The sequence below is a fragment of the Nuphar pumila genome, chromosome 2, assembly GCF_984573655.1.
Source record: "Nuphar pumila chromosome 2, dmNupPumi1.hap1.1, whole genome shotgun sequence".
NCBI classification, from domain to species: Eukaryota; Viridiplantae; Streptophyta; class Magnoliopsida; order Nymphaeales; family Nymphaeaceae; genus Nuphar; species Nuphar pumila.
Window position 1 is genome coordinate 121,151,620 of NC_143250.1, and position 19,149 is coordinate 121,170,768.

Here is a 19,149-nt window from a genome sequence, read left to right on the forward strand (position 1 = left end):
TTTGCATTTTGGATGAATTCACGTGGTTTTGTTGACTTTTGAGCTTTTTAAAATGCAAATCGGATGGCCACGATGTCGGCATGAGCAAAAACGCTCATGTTCAGCATGACCTGATCTGCTTCCCTGTTGGTAGGCTGAGCTAGCGCGACCAGGTTTTTTATCCCAGGCGTGGTTTCTTCAATTAATAAATAAAAAAAGTGACCTAGTTAGTTTGTGATCAAGGCATTCTTGTTTTGTCTTCATGTGAAAATCCCTTATGATACATTTGAATGATACAAGACTTAACCCAAGGTTTTGGTTAATCCAGGTAGGTAGATTTTTTACTAGAATTTTGAATAAATTTGGATGACAGACAACGTTATCCATGTTTTAATCTCTTTCTCTCTCTCTCTCTCTAAAATAAATCCAACGGAAGGTTCACTATGACACCTTACCCTCTATCAAGTCTTCCATCCTGCATCATTTGATCATATTTCGAAACATTTGAAACTCTCAATTGTTCCGAGTGGCTAATCTTTGAACAGATGATTCTCTTAAACAAGGCATTGCAAGTTTGCGACTAGCAGATAAACACTCAAAAGTCCAATTTCAATTAAATAAAAATACAATAACGAGATGGCTTTTCGGTTGCTTCTAATGCAAAAATTAGACCAGTATCTTCCACATGAAAAGGTAACAAGACTCCACTGAAGAGGAAAAAAAAGGACCTACAACTCCAACGATAATTTGTACTGTTGCAGTCTTACTCAGCTCTGTCATTTAAATAGACGAGTTATTCGCTGAAAAATTATATGCAAATTCATCAGTCAGTATGGAATGTCTACTTCAGGAAGATCCCAGTTATCATCATCATCTTCTGCAGTCCTCTTTGACGCAGCAGAATTGTCATCTGTTGATGATGATGGGAACCTTGGTGTTATCTGTCGCCTGTAAATAATTAAAATGTGTTCAGAAAACTAAAATCCCTTGATACCCACATTTTAATTGAGAAAGCAAGATCCAGATGAAGGAATATCAGATAATCATGCAAGTCCCCCAAAGCTAACTCTAAAACATTTCAATTTTATTGGATTATGTGCCTAGCCTGAAGATATTTCAGAATTAAACAAAACTATAAAAAAAACTGGAGGATATCAGCATGAACTGCAACAGAAGTCCTAGAATTTTTCTGATTCTTAAAAGGTTCACATACAAGCAGAATTTGGAGTCATGCTGATGGGAGAGAAAGTAGTTCCCCCCCTCAATTCTCAATCAACAGAAGTGTTTATCACCCCTCCATTTCCTTCTATTAATAATCGACAGATGACAAATGATGTAAGCATTACAAGGCAACACCAATTTAGCATATCTTTCTAAGCCAAAATGATCGTCCGCATTATGATACAGTGTAAACAATTGGTTCACCAAAGAATAATTGCAAGTAGGGCTGGTAAATGAGCCGAAAAGACTGAACAGGGCATGTTCGGGATCGGCTCGTTTACTAGTGGATTGAGTTCGTGGCTAGGCTCCGGTCCGTGTTTAGTCGAGCTCGAGCTCGGCTCATCCCTGAATGAGACCAGCCAAACATGAGCTGGGTCGTGTAAAAACATTTCATGTTATTTATACATAGTATATATATTTTTATATATTATACTTGAAAAAAATATATAATTTTTATAAATTACACTTAATAGTTCATATTTTACATTCATCCTTTTTTATATATATTTTATGCATTCTTTCTTTTTTATATTACACAAAATATATATTATCTATAAAAATATATATATTTTATCTATACGAGCACTATTGAGCCGAGCCGAGCTGAACACCTTGTGTTCAGGCTTGACTCGTTTAAGCTAAATGAGATGCTTGTGGATCGGCTCACCGACTATACAAACCGATCACAACCGAGTTTGTGACTAACAGAACCCAGCCGAGTCATGAGCTGCTCTGTTCGTTTACCAGCCCTAATTGCAAGCCTTTCAATAAATGTTGTCTTTCCTACATAACATTCCAATGGAGCTGCTCCTGATCTAAGATTCTACTCGTTACTGTCTTTAATTCCTCAATCTTAACAGCAGGCTTCAAAACAGACAATCCCAAAACCAATATGAACACTGTTTTGGGTCAGCCAATCTTCTGATGGTCCAATCTGATTGATAAAAAAATCACATTTTATGTGAAAGTTGGTTTGAACTGGTAAATTCATCTGATGTTTTCTGACTTCACTGATTTTTCAGATTTTTTAATTAATAATGAAAGCAGAAAAAAATGTAAACGGTCAACAGTTTTATACTTCTAGTCTTTTAAGGTGTCAAAAATTAAATGACCGACTCAAAAGTTAAAAACAAGAAGGAAAGGTTAGGCAGCCTCTTAAACTTCTAGTCTTTTAGCCTCAAAAAAGGAGAGAGAGAGAGAGACTACAATGTGGTGGTCTCGAAGATGGAAAGCATACAATGACCGACAAAAGAGAAGACAAATGCAAACAAGCTATGGCTTGACCACGAGATGTTCCAAATATTATTTTCTAGCTCAGTTTGAAGCATTAGAGTATTTTACAAATCCTATTACATTTTCCAAAGCATTTTTGTTTATTCTAATTGATGTAGTATTGCTCTCATTAATGTAGGTAAGAATAAAAAGAACTGGAGGCATTTTTCCAACCCATTCATGTTATGAGTAACAGAAAAGGCAAACAGAGTATCAAATATCCCAAGTAGTAACGAAGAACTTGAAGAAAAGGGTGATTAATCAGTTCAAATTTCCTGCAAAAACTGATTACTAAAAAGAGACTCTAAAATGACGATTAAAACAGTCTATTCAAGACAACCATCTAAAGGCTTACAGAAGTATAAAAAAATGCCTCGAACTACATCTGGCTCTAGCAAAGATATAAAGGGCGAACTCCACAAGGAATCAGCTCAAATGGTAGCTTTGCCTTGATTTCCACCTCCCAATACAATGTGTGAGATATAAACCTCCATCCTGATACAATGCCCTCACCAGGCAAAAGATCCTATCAAAGAGATCCTCATGATCTCCACAACACACAATCAAGCAGGAGGATAACAATTCCAACGAACTATTTGAGTAGGTAGTGTTGGATTTAAAATCCACTGAAAAAACTGAAAGGATCGATGTACATGTTTGCGCTAAATCGTTGAAAACAAAACACAAACTGAATCTTAATGCGGAAGCGTACCTGAATCCATTAGCGCTCCGATAGATCGTTGACGGGTGTGATCTTCAAGAACCTGTATACGTGACCCTTTTCCTTTCTCTAAACCTTATGAGAGAGACTGATTTCTCTTGATGATAATGGGGAGCTTAAAGAGAAGGCCACTATGTAAGGTTTGGGACAATAACCTAATTTGTATCTAACTGAGAGTCTCTCTCATTCATCCCATTATAGAGTTGGAGATAGAGAGAAGATGTCTCTTCACATAATAGACCATACCATATGAGATATCATATGACCCAACCGAACTAGATCACATAAAGTGGGCCTGAACCTAAGACAATCCACAATGTGCGATTTAACGTATGTAGGCTCATACGATTTTTCCCAACAATCTTTCACTTGTGCCACATATGTAACTTTATAATCACACATTATAACTTTATGAGCTCAAAAACAGTCTTATCAATTGATATCTCTATCAATCCGGTTTATTGATCATGTCAACATAGAACCAAAGCGACCTTCATTACAAATAACGTAATTGGACCCATCAATGATCATGTATATTGACATAACCAAATGAATGAATCAAGTATGGATGTGAAGCATGAAAATTACATGTAATGTATTCCAAACATTCCTATTTTCAACTGGTCTTTCCTTAATCTTTAGTGAGATCATAACAAATGAATTCAGAATGTAACTGAAACTTTAACTTTATTCTGAAGTGGTAAAAGAAACTTTATTATATCATAGAACATCCAAATACAAACTCCCACTAAACCAGCATATCATAAAGTGATAAAACACCCATTCGAGCAGTATGCGCGTGAAAGACCTTGGGTGACAAACATTTAGTAAGCGGATCCACAAGCATGAAGTTTGTGCCAATATGTTCTATCGATATCTGACAATTTTGCATTCTTTCTTTAACAACAAAGAACTTAATATCAATATGCTTTGACTTCGAGGAACTCATGTTGTTATTGGATTATAGCACTGCTGAATTATTGACACAATAATTTTAGCGGTCTCTCAACATTATCCAAAATTTGCAGCCCTGTGACAAAATTATGTAACCATTTTCATGATTGGATGTCTCATAACAGGCTACGAATTCTGCTGCCATAGTGGAAGAAGCAATGAGTGTCTGCTTGACACTTCTTCAAGAAATAGCTCTTCCGGCCAATAGAAAAATATAACTTGACGTGGATCTGCGACTTTCTTGGCATCTCGCAAAGTTAGAATCAGAATACCCAATGATCTCCAACTGATTTGACTTCCTGTATGTGAGCATGTATCCTTTTGTTCTCTGCAAATAAAGCATAACCCGTTTAGCTGCTTTTCAATAATCCATACCTAGGTTACTAAGATATATGCCTAACATTCCAACAATGTACGCTAAATCCGAATGCGTACACACTTGAGCATACACAAGACTCCCCACAGCAAATGCATAGGGAATCTGTTCTATATCCTTAATTTCATACTGGTGTTTTGGGCACTGAGCGAGACTAAACTTGTCTCCCTTAGCAACAGAAGTATCACCTGGTTTGCAATCCTTTGTGCCAAATCTATTCAGAATCTTTTCGATATAGCTCTTTTGCGATAATCCAAGAATACCCCGAGAACGGTCTCGATGTATTTAGATCCCTAATACAAAAGAGGCGTCCCCAAGATCTTTCATTTCAAATTTCTTTGTAAGAAATCTCTTAGTTTCGTGCAGTATGCCTGTATCATTACTGACAAGCAATATGCCATCGACATATAAAACCATAAAAATATATTTACTCCCACTAAACTTATGGTATATGCATTCATCAACTACATTCATCTCAAAACCAAATAAAAGAACAACTTGATAAAATTTATGATACCACTAACGGAAAGCCTGCTTAAATCCATAGATGGATTTTTTTAGTTTGCAAACCACTTTTTGGTATAAAACTTATGAGTCATACTATGAAACTTTGGGAGAGGGTGATTGAGTCTAGGTTGAGGAAGGTTGTCATGATATCGGAGAATCAATTTGGTTTTATGCCTGGAAGATCAACTATGGAAGCTATACATCTTCTTAGACAACTTATTGAAAGATATAGAGAGAGGAACAAAGATTTGCATATGGTTTTTATTGATTTAGAGAAGGCATACGATAGAGTACCTAGGGACGTTCTCTGGTGGACAATGATGAAGAAAGGTGTTTCTCTCAAGTACATTAGTATAATTAAAGATATGTATGGAGTAGTAACCAATGTCCGCACTTGTGGAGGGGTGACAACCAATTTTCCGATAACGGTTGGGTTACATCAAGGATCTGCTTTAAGCCCTTTCTTATTTGCGATAGTGATGGATGAGCTTACGAGATCAATTCAAGAAAATGTACCGTGGTGTATGTTGTTTGCTGATGATATTGTTTTGATTGATGAGTCTAGAGCTGGGGTTAATGCTAAGTTAGAATTATGGAGACAGACATTGGAAGCTAGAGGTTTTAAGTTGAGTAAGAGTAAGACTGAATATATGGAATGTCGGTTTAGTAAGCAACGAAGTAGTGATGGGAGTGTAGTGAAGCTTGGTGAGCAAGAAATACCGGTGAATGATTATTTTAAATATTTGGGATCCATCATTCAAAAGTATGAAGAAATTGATGGAGATGTAAATCATAGGATAAAGGTGAAATGAAATGGGGATCTTCGAAACACGAGCTTTGATTAACAAGAGCAAGTGTCAAGAATGACACTAAAGCATAACCCTTAAAAAGGGTATAACTGGAAACAAAATAAAAATAAAAAATGTATTCTTTATTGATATGAAAAACCAATTGCTTAAGAAGCATTGGAGTAAAATACAAGAGGGGCTGCACCCCTTTATATACACAGCTGAAAGAGGACTCAATAGAGCTGTTGGGCACAGTCCAACAGCTCTATTTAGAGCTGTTGGAATGTGTCAGTCCAACAGCTCTATTGCTAGTCAAGTCTGGACAGGACTTGACTAGCAACAGTCATTCTAGTTCAAACTGAACTAGATGACATAAAAACAAAAAATAAAAATAAAGGAAAAAAATACAGAAAAGAAAGAAATTAAAAATGTATTTATATATATATATATAATAATATAATATTATTATATATACATATATTTACAGTTTTACATTTTAACACTCCCCCTCAAACTTACGGTACAATGAGCGAAAGTTTGTCTAAGAGAAAGTGAAATCGGGGAGCAGCGAGAGGCTTTGTAAAGAAGTCTGCTAACTGATATTCTGAAGTGACATATGGCAGATCAATTATCCCGTGTAGATATTCCTCTCTGACGTAGTGACAATCCATTTCGATGTGTTTGGTGCGTTCGTGGAATGTTCTGTTACTGGCAATGTAGATCGCACTTTTGTTGTCACAACACATTTGTGAAGCCTTTGTTGCTTCAACTCCCATGTCAGCAAGCAGTCGTCGGAGCCAAACTACTTCCATGGTCGTGGTTGCCATGGCTCTGTATTCAGCTTCGGTGGATGAGAGAGATACCTTCTGCTGCTTTTTACACCTCCACGAGATTAATGATTCCCCTAAAAAGACACAAAAGCCAGTGGTTGAGTGTCTGTTATTGGGATCACCTCCCCAATCAGCATCAGTATATGCAATTAAATCAAGAGAAGAGGAGGAAGATAAGAAAAGTCCTCGTGAAAGAGAGGACTTGATGTATCTGATAATACGCATGACTGCTCCCATATGAACAGAAGTAGGAGCATGTTGAAATTGACTTGCTGTATGAACAGCATGTGCTATATCTGGTCTGGTAATGGATAGATAGGAAAGTGCCCCGACAAGCTGTCTGTAAGGAGTAGGGTCTGCAAGAAGTTCTCCATCATCAATCTTCATTTTAACATTAACAACTTCTGGAGTGTCAACTTTCTTATCATCAGTAATACCAGACCTGAAAACAATATCAAAAGCAAATTTAGTCTGAGATAATAAATATCCTCTAGGAGAATAAGCAACTTCAATGCCTAAAAAATATCTCAACAAGCCCAAATCAGTCATTTCAAAATGAGATTTAAGAAGTGTTTTGATTGTTGCAACTCCCTGTTTATCGCTTCCGGTGATGATCATATCATCCACATAGAGAAGAAGCACAATGATCCCTGCATCAGAATTCTTAATAAACAAAGCAGTGTCAGTTAAACAGAATTGAAAACCAATATCAATCATAACACGACTAAACCTATCATACCAAGCTTTTGGTGCTTGTTTAAGTCCATAAAGAGCTTTTTCTAAGCGAAGGACTTTACCCTTAGGAATACTTAGACCAGGAGGGGGTTCCATATATACTTCTTCAACTAGCTTTCCATTTAAAAAAGCATTTTTGACATCCATTTGAAAAATAGACCATTTTTTGATAGAAGCTAAGGCAATTAAGGTTCGGACAGTAGTCATACGAGCCACCGGAGCAAAGGTTTCTTCATAATCAATCCCATATTCTTGGGCATAACCTTTGGCTACTAAACGGGCTTTATATCTTTCAAGAGTACCATCACTCTTGGTTTTAATTTTATAAACCCATCGGCATTCTATAGTTTTCTTCCCTGGAGGAAGATCTTGAATATTCCATGTAGAAGCCTTTTCAAGTGCATCTAATTCAGCTTTCATGGCTTCTATCCATTTGATATCATTTTTTGCTTGAAAATATGTGGATGGTTCTTCATATGAGTGAATTAATGCAATAACTGCCCTATATGTGGGTGAGAAAGACTCGTATGATACAAACTTTTCTGGAGGCCTCGAGATTCGGGATGATTGTCTAGTTGGAATGTTAGAATATTTCTCAAGTGCACATGGAGTATTAGACTCTTGTCGCCTGGAATATTGAATACTAGTATCTCTATGAACTTCTTCATTTTCAACATTAAGATCAATAATTCTGTGATCATCATCAAAGTTACAATCAAGGTCATATTCATCAGATGTTGATGTTAGATCTAGCAAAAAGGAGTACTCAGTGACGTCTTTTAATTTTCTAAAATCAAAGAAGCTCTCCTTTTCAAGAAAGGAAACATTTCTAGACACATATAGTTTATTATTTTTGAAGTCAAAACATCTATAACCTTTCTGGTTTTCAGCATATCCTAAAAAGGCACAGGGAATCGCACGAGGGGAAAGTTTATCATTTTTGTCAGTAAATATGAAACATTTGCACCCAAATATTCTTAATCTAGAGTAGTCTGGAGAAATGTTCATAAGTTTTTCAATGGGAGTGATATTTTGTAACGAAGAAGATGGCATCCTATTAATGAGATAGGTGGCAGTTAAGGCAGCTTCTGCCCAAAAGTCTTTAGGGACTTGATTTGCTATTAATAAAGTTCTAGTGGTTTCTATAATATGGCGATGTTTTCGTTCTGCCAGTCCATTTTGTTGAGGTGTATAAGGACAAGATCTTTGATGTGTGATGCCATGCAATTTAAGATAATTTTGAAAATCTGTGGATAAAAACTCTCCCCCTGAATCTGTGCGAAAAATAGTAATATCATTTTGAAACTTGTTTTTAACCATATTATGAAAAGTTTGAAAGTATGAAAATACTTCAGACTTATGTTTGAGAAAGTACATCCACGTATGTCGGGAGAAATCATCGACAAAAATAACATAGTAAACAAATCCTCCTTTAGAAATTACTGGTGCAGGACCCCAAACATCCGAGTGTATTAATTCAAGTGGTCTTGAAGAGAAAAAGGTTCTGTTCTGAAATGGTAATTTTTTCATTTTGCCGAGAATACAATCTTTACAATCAAATGATTCAGAGTTACAAAATTTCCCTAGATTTGGAAAATGTTGGATTTTGGCTATATGTGGGTGACCAAGTCTCTTATGCCACAGTTCCAACTCTATTTTTTGAATATTATAACAAAAAGCTTTCTTCGGCATTTCCAAAAAATCCATGTAATAGAGCCCTCCTTCTCTATGGCCTTCCCCAATCAGCTTGCCTGACTGACGATCCTGTACCCAACAACCATGAGAAGAAAAAGAAATATTACACCCATAATCAGAAATTTGAGATACAGATAAAAGATTTAAATTTAATTTGGGAACATGTCTAATTTCTGGAATAAAAAAATTTTTTGTTTTATAAATTTTTTCAAAATTTCCTATTCCTTCTATTTCAAGAGAAGTCCCATCAGCAGTAAAGACCTTTGACACACTTGTTTTATTTTTAACACATTTGGATAGACTTTGATTATTTGGGGTCATATGAAAAGATGCACCAGAGTCAAGAAGCCAAGAAATTTTACCTAAATCAGAAAAAGATGAGGCTGCTGCGCCGGTTGAAGCTTCAGATGAGGAAGAGGCACCTTTGATGAGAGGCTGAAGAATCTCCATTAGTTGGGCCAGGGAAACTGGTGCATCCTGATCTTTAGGCTCCGATCCAGCAATTGCAGCTCTTTTTTCTCTTAGTTCCTTAAGTTTGGGACATTGTGGCCTGTAGTGTCCCGGTTCATGACAGTGATGACAAATAACTTTCTTCTTATCATAGTCACCATTTTGTCGGTTAAAGTGAGGAGGCCTATATGATCGAACATGATTCCCTGGTCTAGACACGGCTAAAACGGAATCATCTTCAATTTTTAAAGAACCTTTCCGGAGACGATTTTCTTCCATTGTTAACTCTTCAATAGTTTCAACAATAGAAGGAATTTTTCCCCTGTGAAGTAGGGCCGATTTAGTGGTTTCAAATTCCGGCCTTAATCCAGTGATAAACTGGTAAAAATGTTCAGCATCGAGTTGTTTCTGACGAAGCTCGATGTCTTCGGCACAATGCCACTTTGGTTCTAAAAGGGAAAGTTCTTCCCAAAGTTCGGACAACCCATTGTAATATTCACGAATAGTTTTGTCTCCTTGTGTCATCATTCGAACTTTTTCTTGGAGGTTGCACACGTGTGCAATATCTTTAAGGGAATACATATTCTTAAGGTATTCCCATGCCTTATCGGCATGATCAAATTTGGCAAGACTTGAGCATTTTTTAATGTCAACGCTATTGATAAGCCATGACATTATCTTCGCATGAGATATTCTCCATTCTTTCCATTTCTTCTCGTATGAGGCAATAGCCTTGATTTTCTCTTCTTCCGATAGAGGGACCTCTTTATCTCCCTCCTTTTTAGTAAGAGATAGCTTAGGTTCCGAATCGGAACCATCCACAATCCCCCATAAGCCTTTTCCCCATATATGGTGCTTCATGATTGAAGCCCATGTTACATAGTTCGTATCGCTTAGTTTCATAGGCATGATGGTGACTTTATCATTGTCATCCATCGATTACAAGGAGAGAAAGAATAGGGATAGAAGAGAAACAAGAAGAAAAATGAGAAAGAAAGAAAAAAAAAAAAAAACAATACAACAAGATGTGAAATCTTCTCCAATGAAGTGATAAAACACTTCTCTTCAAGTGGCGAACACTTTTGCAAACGGGCACGGAAACCGAGGCAGCTTTTCCTCAAGATTTAGTACTTCCGCGGCTCTGATACCATGAAATGAAATGGGGATCTTCGAAACACGAGCTTTGATTAACAAGAGCAAGTGTCAAGAATGACACTAAAGCATAACCCTTAAAAAGGGTATAACTGGAAACAAAATAAAAATAAAAAATGTATTCTTTATTGATATGAAAAACCAATTGCTTAAGAAGCATTGGAGTAAAATACAAGAGGGGCTGCACCCCTTTATATACACAGCTGAAAGAGGACTCAATAGAGCTGTTGGGCACAGTCCAACAGCTCTATTTAGAGCTGTTGGAATGTGTCAGTCCAACAGCTCTATTAAGAGCTGTTGGACTGTGTCAGTCCAACAGCTCTATTGCTAGTCAAGTCTGGACAGGACTTGACTAGCAACAGTCATTCTAGTTCAAACTGAACTAGATGACATAAAAACAAAAAATAAAAATAAAGGAAAAAAATACAGAAAAGAAAGAAATTAAAAATGTATTTATATATATATATAATAATATAATATTATTATATATACATATATTTACAGTTTTACATTTTAACAAAAGGTTGGGTGGATGAAATGGAAAAGTGCAACTGGAGTGTTGTGCGATCGTAGAATGCCATTGCGGTTGAAGGGAAAGTTTTATAGGACGACTATTAGACCCGCTTTACTATATGGTACGAAATATTGGGCTGCCAATAGACATCATATTCAAAAAATGAGTGTAGCTGAGATGCGGATGCTTAGATGGATATGTGGAAATACAATAAAAGATAAGATTCAGAACAAGGAGATACGTAAGAAGGTAGGTGTTGCACCCATTGAAAATAAGATACGAGAGAATCGTTTACGGTGGTTTGGACATATTCGGCGAAGGCCTAATGATGCTCCAGTTAGAAGGTTGGAGAAATGGGAAAATATATTAGTTAAAAGAGGTCGGGGTAGGCCTAGGAAGACTTGGATGGAGATGATAGGAAAGGATATGAATGCTTTGAACTTCACCGAGGACATGACATTGGATAAAAATGATTGGAGGAAAAGGATTCATGTGGAAGACCCAAAATGAATTTCTTTTTTGGTTCATATCGCTGACCCCAATTGTTTTGGGATGAAGGCGTAGTAGTTGTTGTTGTTGTTTGTAAACCACTTTCTTGGCATTGCCTGAGACAAAATGTTATGGTTGTACCATATATATTGTCTCATCGATGTCACCATTAAAGAATGCAGTTTTAACATCCATCTGATACAACTCCAAATCATAATGAGCCACGAGTGCCATCATAATCCTAAAAGAGTCTTTCGTAGAAACCAGAGAGAAAGTCTCTGAGTAGTTAATGCCTTCCCTTTGAGTAAACCCTTTTGCAACAAGACGCGCCTTATATCTTTCCACATTACCCTTTGAATCCCTTTTGGTTTTAAATATCCATTTGCAACCAACGAGTTTCATACCTTCAGGTAATGGGATAAAATCTCACACGTCATTGTCCTTCATGGATTTAATCTCCTCACGTATTGCATTAATCAACTTTTAAGAGTTAGAACTCTATACAGCTTGATGGAAGTTGATTGAATAATCTTCCTTTAAGCCTGTATCACCCAAGACAATATAATCATCTGAAATTTCTCTTATTCTCTCTCTAGTGGATTTCCTTAATGACACTTGTTCTTAAGGTTGTTGAGTTTGTACTACAAGAGTAAAAGCTTGATTTGGGACAGGGAAATCTAAAGCATTATCTTGATCTGGATTTGTGGGAACGATGTCAGGAATAGAAATATGATAATTGTCAACTACAATTGTAGGAAGATAAAGAGATTCTTCTTCAAAAACAATATTTTTTACTTTATCACTACCCCCAAACTCAGTACCCACAAAGAAACAAGTGTTTTCCGTTTCAAAAAAGGACTTATTCCCAGGGTCATAAAACTTATAGCTCCTGGATCTTTCAGAATACCCAACAAAGTAGCAGCTAACCGTTCTAGAATCTAGTTTTATTTCATGTAGCCTGCAAGGGCCTAGCCTCGACTGGACATCCCCAAATATGAAAATGCTTCATACTAGGCATTCTACCTGTCCACAATTTATATGGGGTCTTAATTACTGCTTCAGATGATACCGTGTTCATTACATAAGCTGCAGTCTTAATGCTTCTCCCCAGAGGGACTCTGGTAAAGTAGAATGAGAAATCATATTTCTTACTATTTCCTTAAAGGTCTTGTTTCGTCTCTCAGCAGCACCATTCAAGATAGAAGTGCCTGACATGGTATACTGAGGGACGATCCCACATTCCTCTAGGAATTTAACAAAGGGCCTTGGACGTTGTTCACCTGATTCATCATATCTACCATAGTACTCACCACCACGGTCAGATCTGACGACCTTAATTCTTTTGCCAAGTTGGTTTTTAACTTTAGCCTTAAAAGATTTGAACATATTCAGGAACTGAGACTTTTCATAAGTTAAATATAGATACCCATAATGAGAATAATCGTCTATGAACGTAATAAAATATTGTTGACCATTCCAAGAAGCCGTAGGGAATGACCCACAAATATCTGTATGAATTAGTTCTAAGACGTCTATTCTCCTTTCGACACCTAATTTCATTATGTTTGTTCATTTTCCTTTTATACACTCAACACAAACCTTAAAGTCAGTGAAATCAAGGAAGTCAAGAATCTCACTCGACACAAGCCTTTCAATTCTTTGTTTAGAAATGTAACCTAAGTGCTTATACCATAATAGAACGGAATTCTCATTTGTCAATTTTCATTTTATACCACGAGAACTTAAATGCAAGGTTTCATTATATGAGACAATGATATTAAGCAAATAAAAGTTATCAACTGTAGATAAAGAACCTGTTCCAATAATATCTGAATCAAGAAACAATTTAAATTTATTATTTCTAAATAAACAAGAATAATCATATTTGTCTAAAGTGGAAATACAAACCAAATTTCTCCTAAAAGATGGCAGAATAAATGTTTCTTTCAAATCTAAATAATTCTTAGTCTTTAAAAGCAACCTAAATATCCCTATTGCCTCAACTTCAACCGTTTTGCCATCGGCAGCTTAGGCAACCTTGTATAGACAAACTTATGTGAATGGTAGTACCAGAATCCATCCACCAAGTGTGTTCGAGAACAAAAGTTAAATTAACTTCAGAACAAATCAAAGTAAGAAGCGTACTTTTCTTCTCAAGCCAGGCATGATACTTGGTACAATCCTTTTTCATGTGACCTTCCCCTTTGTAAAAGAAACAACTAGACTTTGAGTCCTGATGTCTTTTGTGTTTCTTTTGTAACTGAGGGTCCACTACAGCTTCCTTAGTCATTTTTTTTCTTAAACTTATCCTTAGAGGCTACTGCCAAATGAGCACTTTTTGTCTTCTCTTGTTTCATCATATCCTCTTATTGCACACAGTGTGAAATGAGCTCATTAAGAGTCCATTTCTCCTTCTTGCAGTTATAACTGAACTTAAACTAGCTGTATTGTGCAAGAAAGGATATCAAAATCAAGTGCACAAGTAAGTCTTCAAACAACTCTAACTTTAGTGCCTTTAGTTTCAAAGCAATATAGGACATTTTCATAATGCACTCCCTAATGTTCCATTTACCTTTATACCTCATAGAAACAAGACTCGAAAGGAGAGTACTTGTTTTTGTCTTTTTGTTTTTCGCAAAACGTTTTTCGATTTCTTCAAAGAAACCTTTAGCATTAACCTTTTCGGACATAGTGCCCCTAAGGATTCAGGAATTGTACGTTTCATGATCATAAGACTCATGCGATTAGATCGATCCCACCACTCGGAGTTTCTTTTATCTTCAGCGGAACTCTTATCCGTAAGAGTGGGTGGTTGATCTTTTCATAGTGCAAGATCCAAATCCATGCATCCAAGAACGATCATAACATTCTCTTTCCAGATTTTGAAATTAGAACCGCTCAAAACAGGGATTGAATTAATATTTGCAGATATCGTAGAAGTAGAGGTATTAACTGAATCATGAACAAAATAAGCTCACAATTAACATACACATTTTATACATTAACAAAAATAACATATTCAAACAGTGGTGAACCCCATCACAAGATACCTAACACAACATTGACATTTAGTCTTTGGACAAAAATATCAATTTCTAAGTGGTACTCTCAAAACAGTAATCAAACATGGACAATTAGTCCTGTCAAACAATGAGCCTTTCTTTAAACCGACTCGTTATTTACATGAAAAATCGTACAATTGTCCTATATTTATTACTGAAAATATATATTTGGGTTCGGCCAAATAGTAATATTTCTTTGGGCCGATCACTATTCGCATGAACCACAAATATATAAACATCACAATATTCCAAAACGAGTTAATCTACACAATAGAGGTTACTTTGACAACATATTAATTCAATTAATTCAATTTAGAATATCAGACTCTTAATTCTGAAAAGAATACCAAGGTTCAAATATGTCAATCTATGCATATGAACATAAAGAAAGCGCAATTATAATATACATGAGCCCAAAAAATAATCGAAAATGGCCCTCCAAAGTGACCCACGTAGCACACCAAATAGCCTCAATAATATCCTTAAAAGCAATATATATATATATATATATATATATATATATATATATATATATATATATATATATATATATATATATATTATGGCTAGTGCACAGGTCCGGCCAATCAGACCTGACCGGACCCACCTGTGGGTCCAAAGTTGGTTTGACCCAGCAACAACAGGTGGTTGGATGCTGGCCCATGATATTGGGTCGAGTCTGACCAGGCCGAACCCATAGAGTGTGGTCTGACCCGGTTGAGCCCCCCTTAAAACCAAATGGGGACTAAACCGGTCTCTGAACCCCACCTGACTTGGTTCAACCCCTCAACTGAATGAGGTTGAACCGGGTTAGCAGCCTCTCACCCCTAAAGCAACCTCAGTCGGTCCGACCCCTGACTGGGCACCGAACCGGCTTAGGTCATTGGTGAGACCAGAACCCAACAAACACAGGACTGAACCGGTCTTGTGCACAGGTGCTGAAACAGTCAGGCCCACCTGAGCCGGTAGAAAAAAAATGCTGAATCGGCCCTAGTTCGGTCAAGTGAAGACCGAACCGGCCCAGTCAAATGGCCGAAATAGCCTAATCCTAATGGCTGAACCAGCACAACCGGTGGAATTGGAAGACAGATTGTCGAACCGTCGATCCTGGCTTAGTCGGCTAACGATGCGTCGAACCGACTTGAAAACTGAATTGCCAGCCCCGACTCGACCGTCTCGTCCTGAGTCGACAAAAATGTGAATCGTCTGAGTTGCGATAATGCAGGAGGCTCAAATGAATCCCCGAAAACCCAGAACGATCGCCCACGCCTGCCGACGGAGGGTTGAACCCGATGTCAACTGTCACCCATCCTCGGAAGGCACCGACAATAGAGGAATTCAGCCCGGATACCGGTAAACGACCCATCCGAACGAACACCACCGGTGAAGGTCTGAAAAAAATCCAATGGCACTTGAAAACAACTTTGGCCGGCGAAACAAGTGCCTCCGGTCATGACAGAAATCAGCCCCTTTCGCGCCGGCAAGCCGAGTGCGTCCGACGATGGTCTATAACGACCCCGAATGCCGACGACCGACGATCTAAACGTGTAGGCGCTCATCCAAAGTTCTGAGCAGATGGTGATCGGACCAGCAAACTAAAACCCTCAATCATCAGATGCCTGACAAGGGTGACTGTCTACCACACGATGAGTCAGGCGGGAGATGATGCCTCCTAATATTCGGCGAGTAGAGGAAATAACAGGGGAGGGCCAATCGATCAACAAAAAAAGGGGAAGCGTCCGACGAAACCGAATAGGGGCAAAACCCCTATCCCGGCCGATGAAGATCCCAAACACCTAAACAGAGAGGACCGATCAGTCCTCCCTGCGTCTGGGCACGAGAAGGGTCGATCAACCCTCCTCCACCCGCGCCCCAACGTCGATCATAATGGATCGTCGCTGCAAACAAAAAAATATGAAAAATATTGAAAATATCAAATCTTTCAATGATTCAACGGGAACAAGATGCTCTGATACCAATTGTTGGATTTAAAATCCACCAAAAAGACTTAAAAGATCGATATACATGTTCGCGCATAGTTGAAAACAAAACACAAACAGAATCTTAAAGCGAAAGCGTACTTGAACCTATTAGTGCTCTGGTAGATCATTGACAGGTATGATCTTCCAGAACCTGTATACGTGGTCATTTTTCTTTCTAAACCTTATGAGAGAGTGACTGATTTCTCTTGATGATAAAGAGGAGCCTAAAGAGATGCCACTATATAAGGTTTGGGGACCGTAACCTAATTTGTATCGAGCTGAGAGTCTCTCCAATTCAGCTCATCATAGAGTTGGAATAAAAGGAAGAGGTCTCTTCACATAATAGACCATTCCATATGAGATATCATATGACCCAACCGAACTAGATCTCGTAAAGTGAGCCTGGACCTAAGACAGTCCACAGTGTATGATATGTAGGCCCACGCTATTTTTCCTGATTTATTCATTGACTAGACTAATGGAACATTTCACTCTCAATTGAGCTTCCAATCTGTATAAGCATCTTATCGACGAAAGGAAAAAATTCCATGGCTTGGAAAAGCAGCTTTAAACATATAAGACTTGCAAATTAAGCTCCTAATTAGACGATGCTGCCAAAGGGAGTGGCAATGTGCTAAGAAAAGCTGAGAAAAACAGGAAATAATGGGAAATTGAAATAACTGGAAATTAAAAGAAAGAAAAGATATTACTGGGGCTGAAGAAATCCTTCAAATTGGGGAGATTAAGAGGTCGAAAACATGGATTAGTTAGCGATCAATTAGCCACGGCAACCATGATAAGAATGAATGGCAGGAAAGCCAATAACTAGTCACCTGCGACGGTTGCGCCTGCCAGCCTCTCGGGCTTTCCTCTTCTTCACTTCGTGAGTGTTCTCGAAGAACCGCCTGCGCTTGCACTCCTGGATGATCCCCGCCTTCGACACCTCCCTCTTGAAGCGACGCAGCAGCGCCTCCTCCGGCTCGTTCTCTTCCACCGCGATCTGGACGTTGTATCCGGAATTGAAGCAGATGATACTCAAGAATTTCCGCGAAGAAGGCGCCCAAGCAACGGAAGGCACGGCCGCCTTCCTGAGGAACGCAGACGAGGAGAGACTCCCCAGTTTCGTAGAGGAACGGAGGGTGGTCATGCAAGAAGAAGAAGGTGGGGGAGGAGCAGAGAGGTTGAGTCGGGAAAGGGCACCGCACAGAGCAGCAGCAGCCATGGATGACGTTCCTCTGTCCGCGAACGACTCAAGATAAAAGAAATGCAGACTTGGCACTCGTTGTGGTTCTCCTTGTTGTTTGCATACTTATAGATAATCACTCCGGAAAATCTCTGAAAAAACGGGAAATTTGGAAACCTTTTTCATGAAAATATTATTATAATACATTTAAAATATAAAACGGTATAATATCGTGTTAACGCTACGATAAAAAACACGATAAGCATTTGTCGGTACTGTTATCGGCCCTCGAAAAATAATGTGATAAAATCACGACGATGATCACATTACATGCAGCATCGCTTCATGCCCACTGCCTGACAGCCATCCATCTGGGCATTTCTTGAGATGGAGTGGAGCTGCATGCTAAACATGAAGCACCCGGCATAAAAAATGACCTATTGTGACTGTCATTTGTTGATTTTGAAAAACACAATTAGCTTTTCAATTTTTTTAAAAACCAACCTAAGTTTTTACTGGAATAATCAAAAACAGATTTTTTGTTTATTTAACCTGGGTTATCAGCCCCAAGGGAGTTGACATAGTGGGGTGCAGCCTTGGCTGCTAGATGGGCGGTCAAAGTTCGATTCTTATGGGCATCCGTCCTCTGCGCAAGTCAATGTGTAGCATAAGGTTTCAGGGAAGGGGGTCCTGGCCTTGGAGTTTTACAAGACGACTTTAGGTATTTTAGGCTGAGTAAGCACGATCAGGTCTTCGTACTAGGTGCGTTTTCTTCTGGTTATAAATTCAAAAAAAAAAAAAAACTAAGTTATCATTAAATTAGTTAAAAGAGTAAAATTACTAATTAACCCTTCAAAGCCTCATTATCTTTTTGTTTTTTTTTTGTTCATACGTTCCTTTCCACTTTTGTACATTCCCACCTACTTACCAAGTCGTGTGGCTTCTTCCATCCCAAGAACCCTCTAGCAACGCTTCTCCAAGGTATTATGCCAAGCTGCAACATCCATCAACAAAAAGTACCCATCTCTCTCTCTCTCTCACACACACACACAAACACACATATGGGTAGAGGTGGGCAATAGGCTGGGCGGCCCGATGAGCCAAGCCGACCTGGCCTGCCACGGTCTGGCTTTGGGTCAAGGTTTTAGGATCAGACACATTCGCTATCAGGTCAAAACTCGGCCCCAGCCCGGCCTGATAAACCTGAGCTATCTAAATAGTTTTTAAGTAATAGAAAAA

General features: G+C 38.1%; 1 protein-coding gene across 1 annotated transcript; it reads right to left on the bottom strand.

Annotated features, from left to right (window-relative positions):
* Positions 1 to 570: 570 nt before the first annotated feature.
* LOC149846953 (uncharacterized) lies at positions 571 to 18,005 on the bottom strand. Its single transcript, XM_089996685.1, has 2 exons — positions 17,561 to 18,005; positions 571 to 927 (listed from the first exon to the last, which is right to left on the bottom strand). The coding sequence occupies exons 1-2, from the start codon at positions 17,947 to 17,949 to the stop codon at positions 807 to 809; spliced, it is 510 nt and encodes a 169-aa protein (XP_089852811.1). The 5' UTR covers positions 17,950 to 18,005; the 3' UTR covers positions 571 to 806.
* Between the last annotated feature and the right edge of the window lie 1,144 nt (positions 18,006 to 19,149).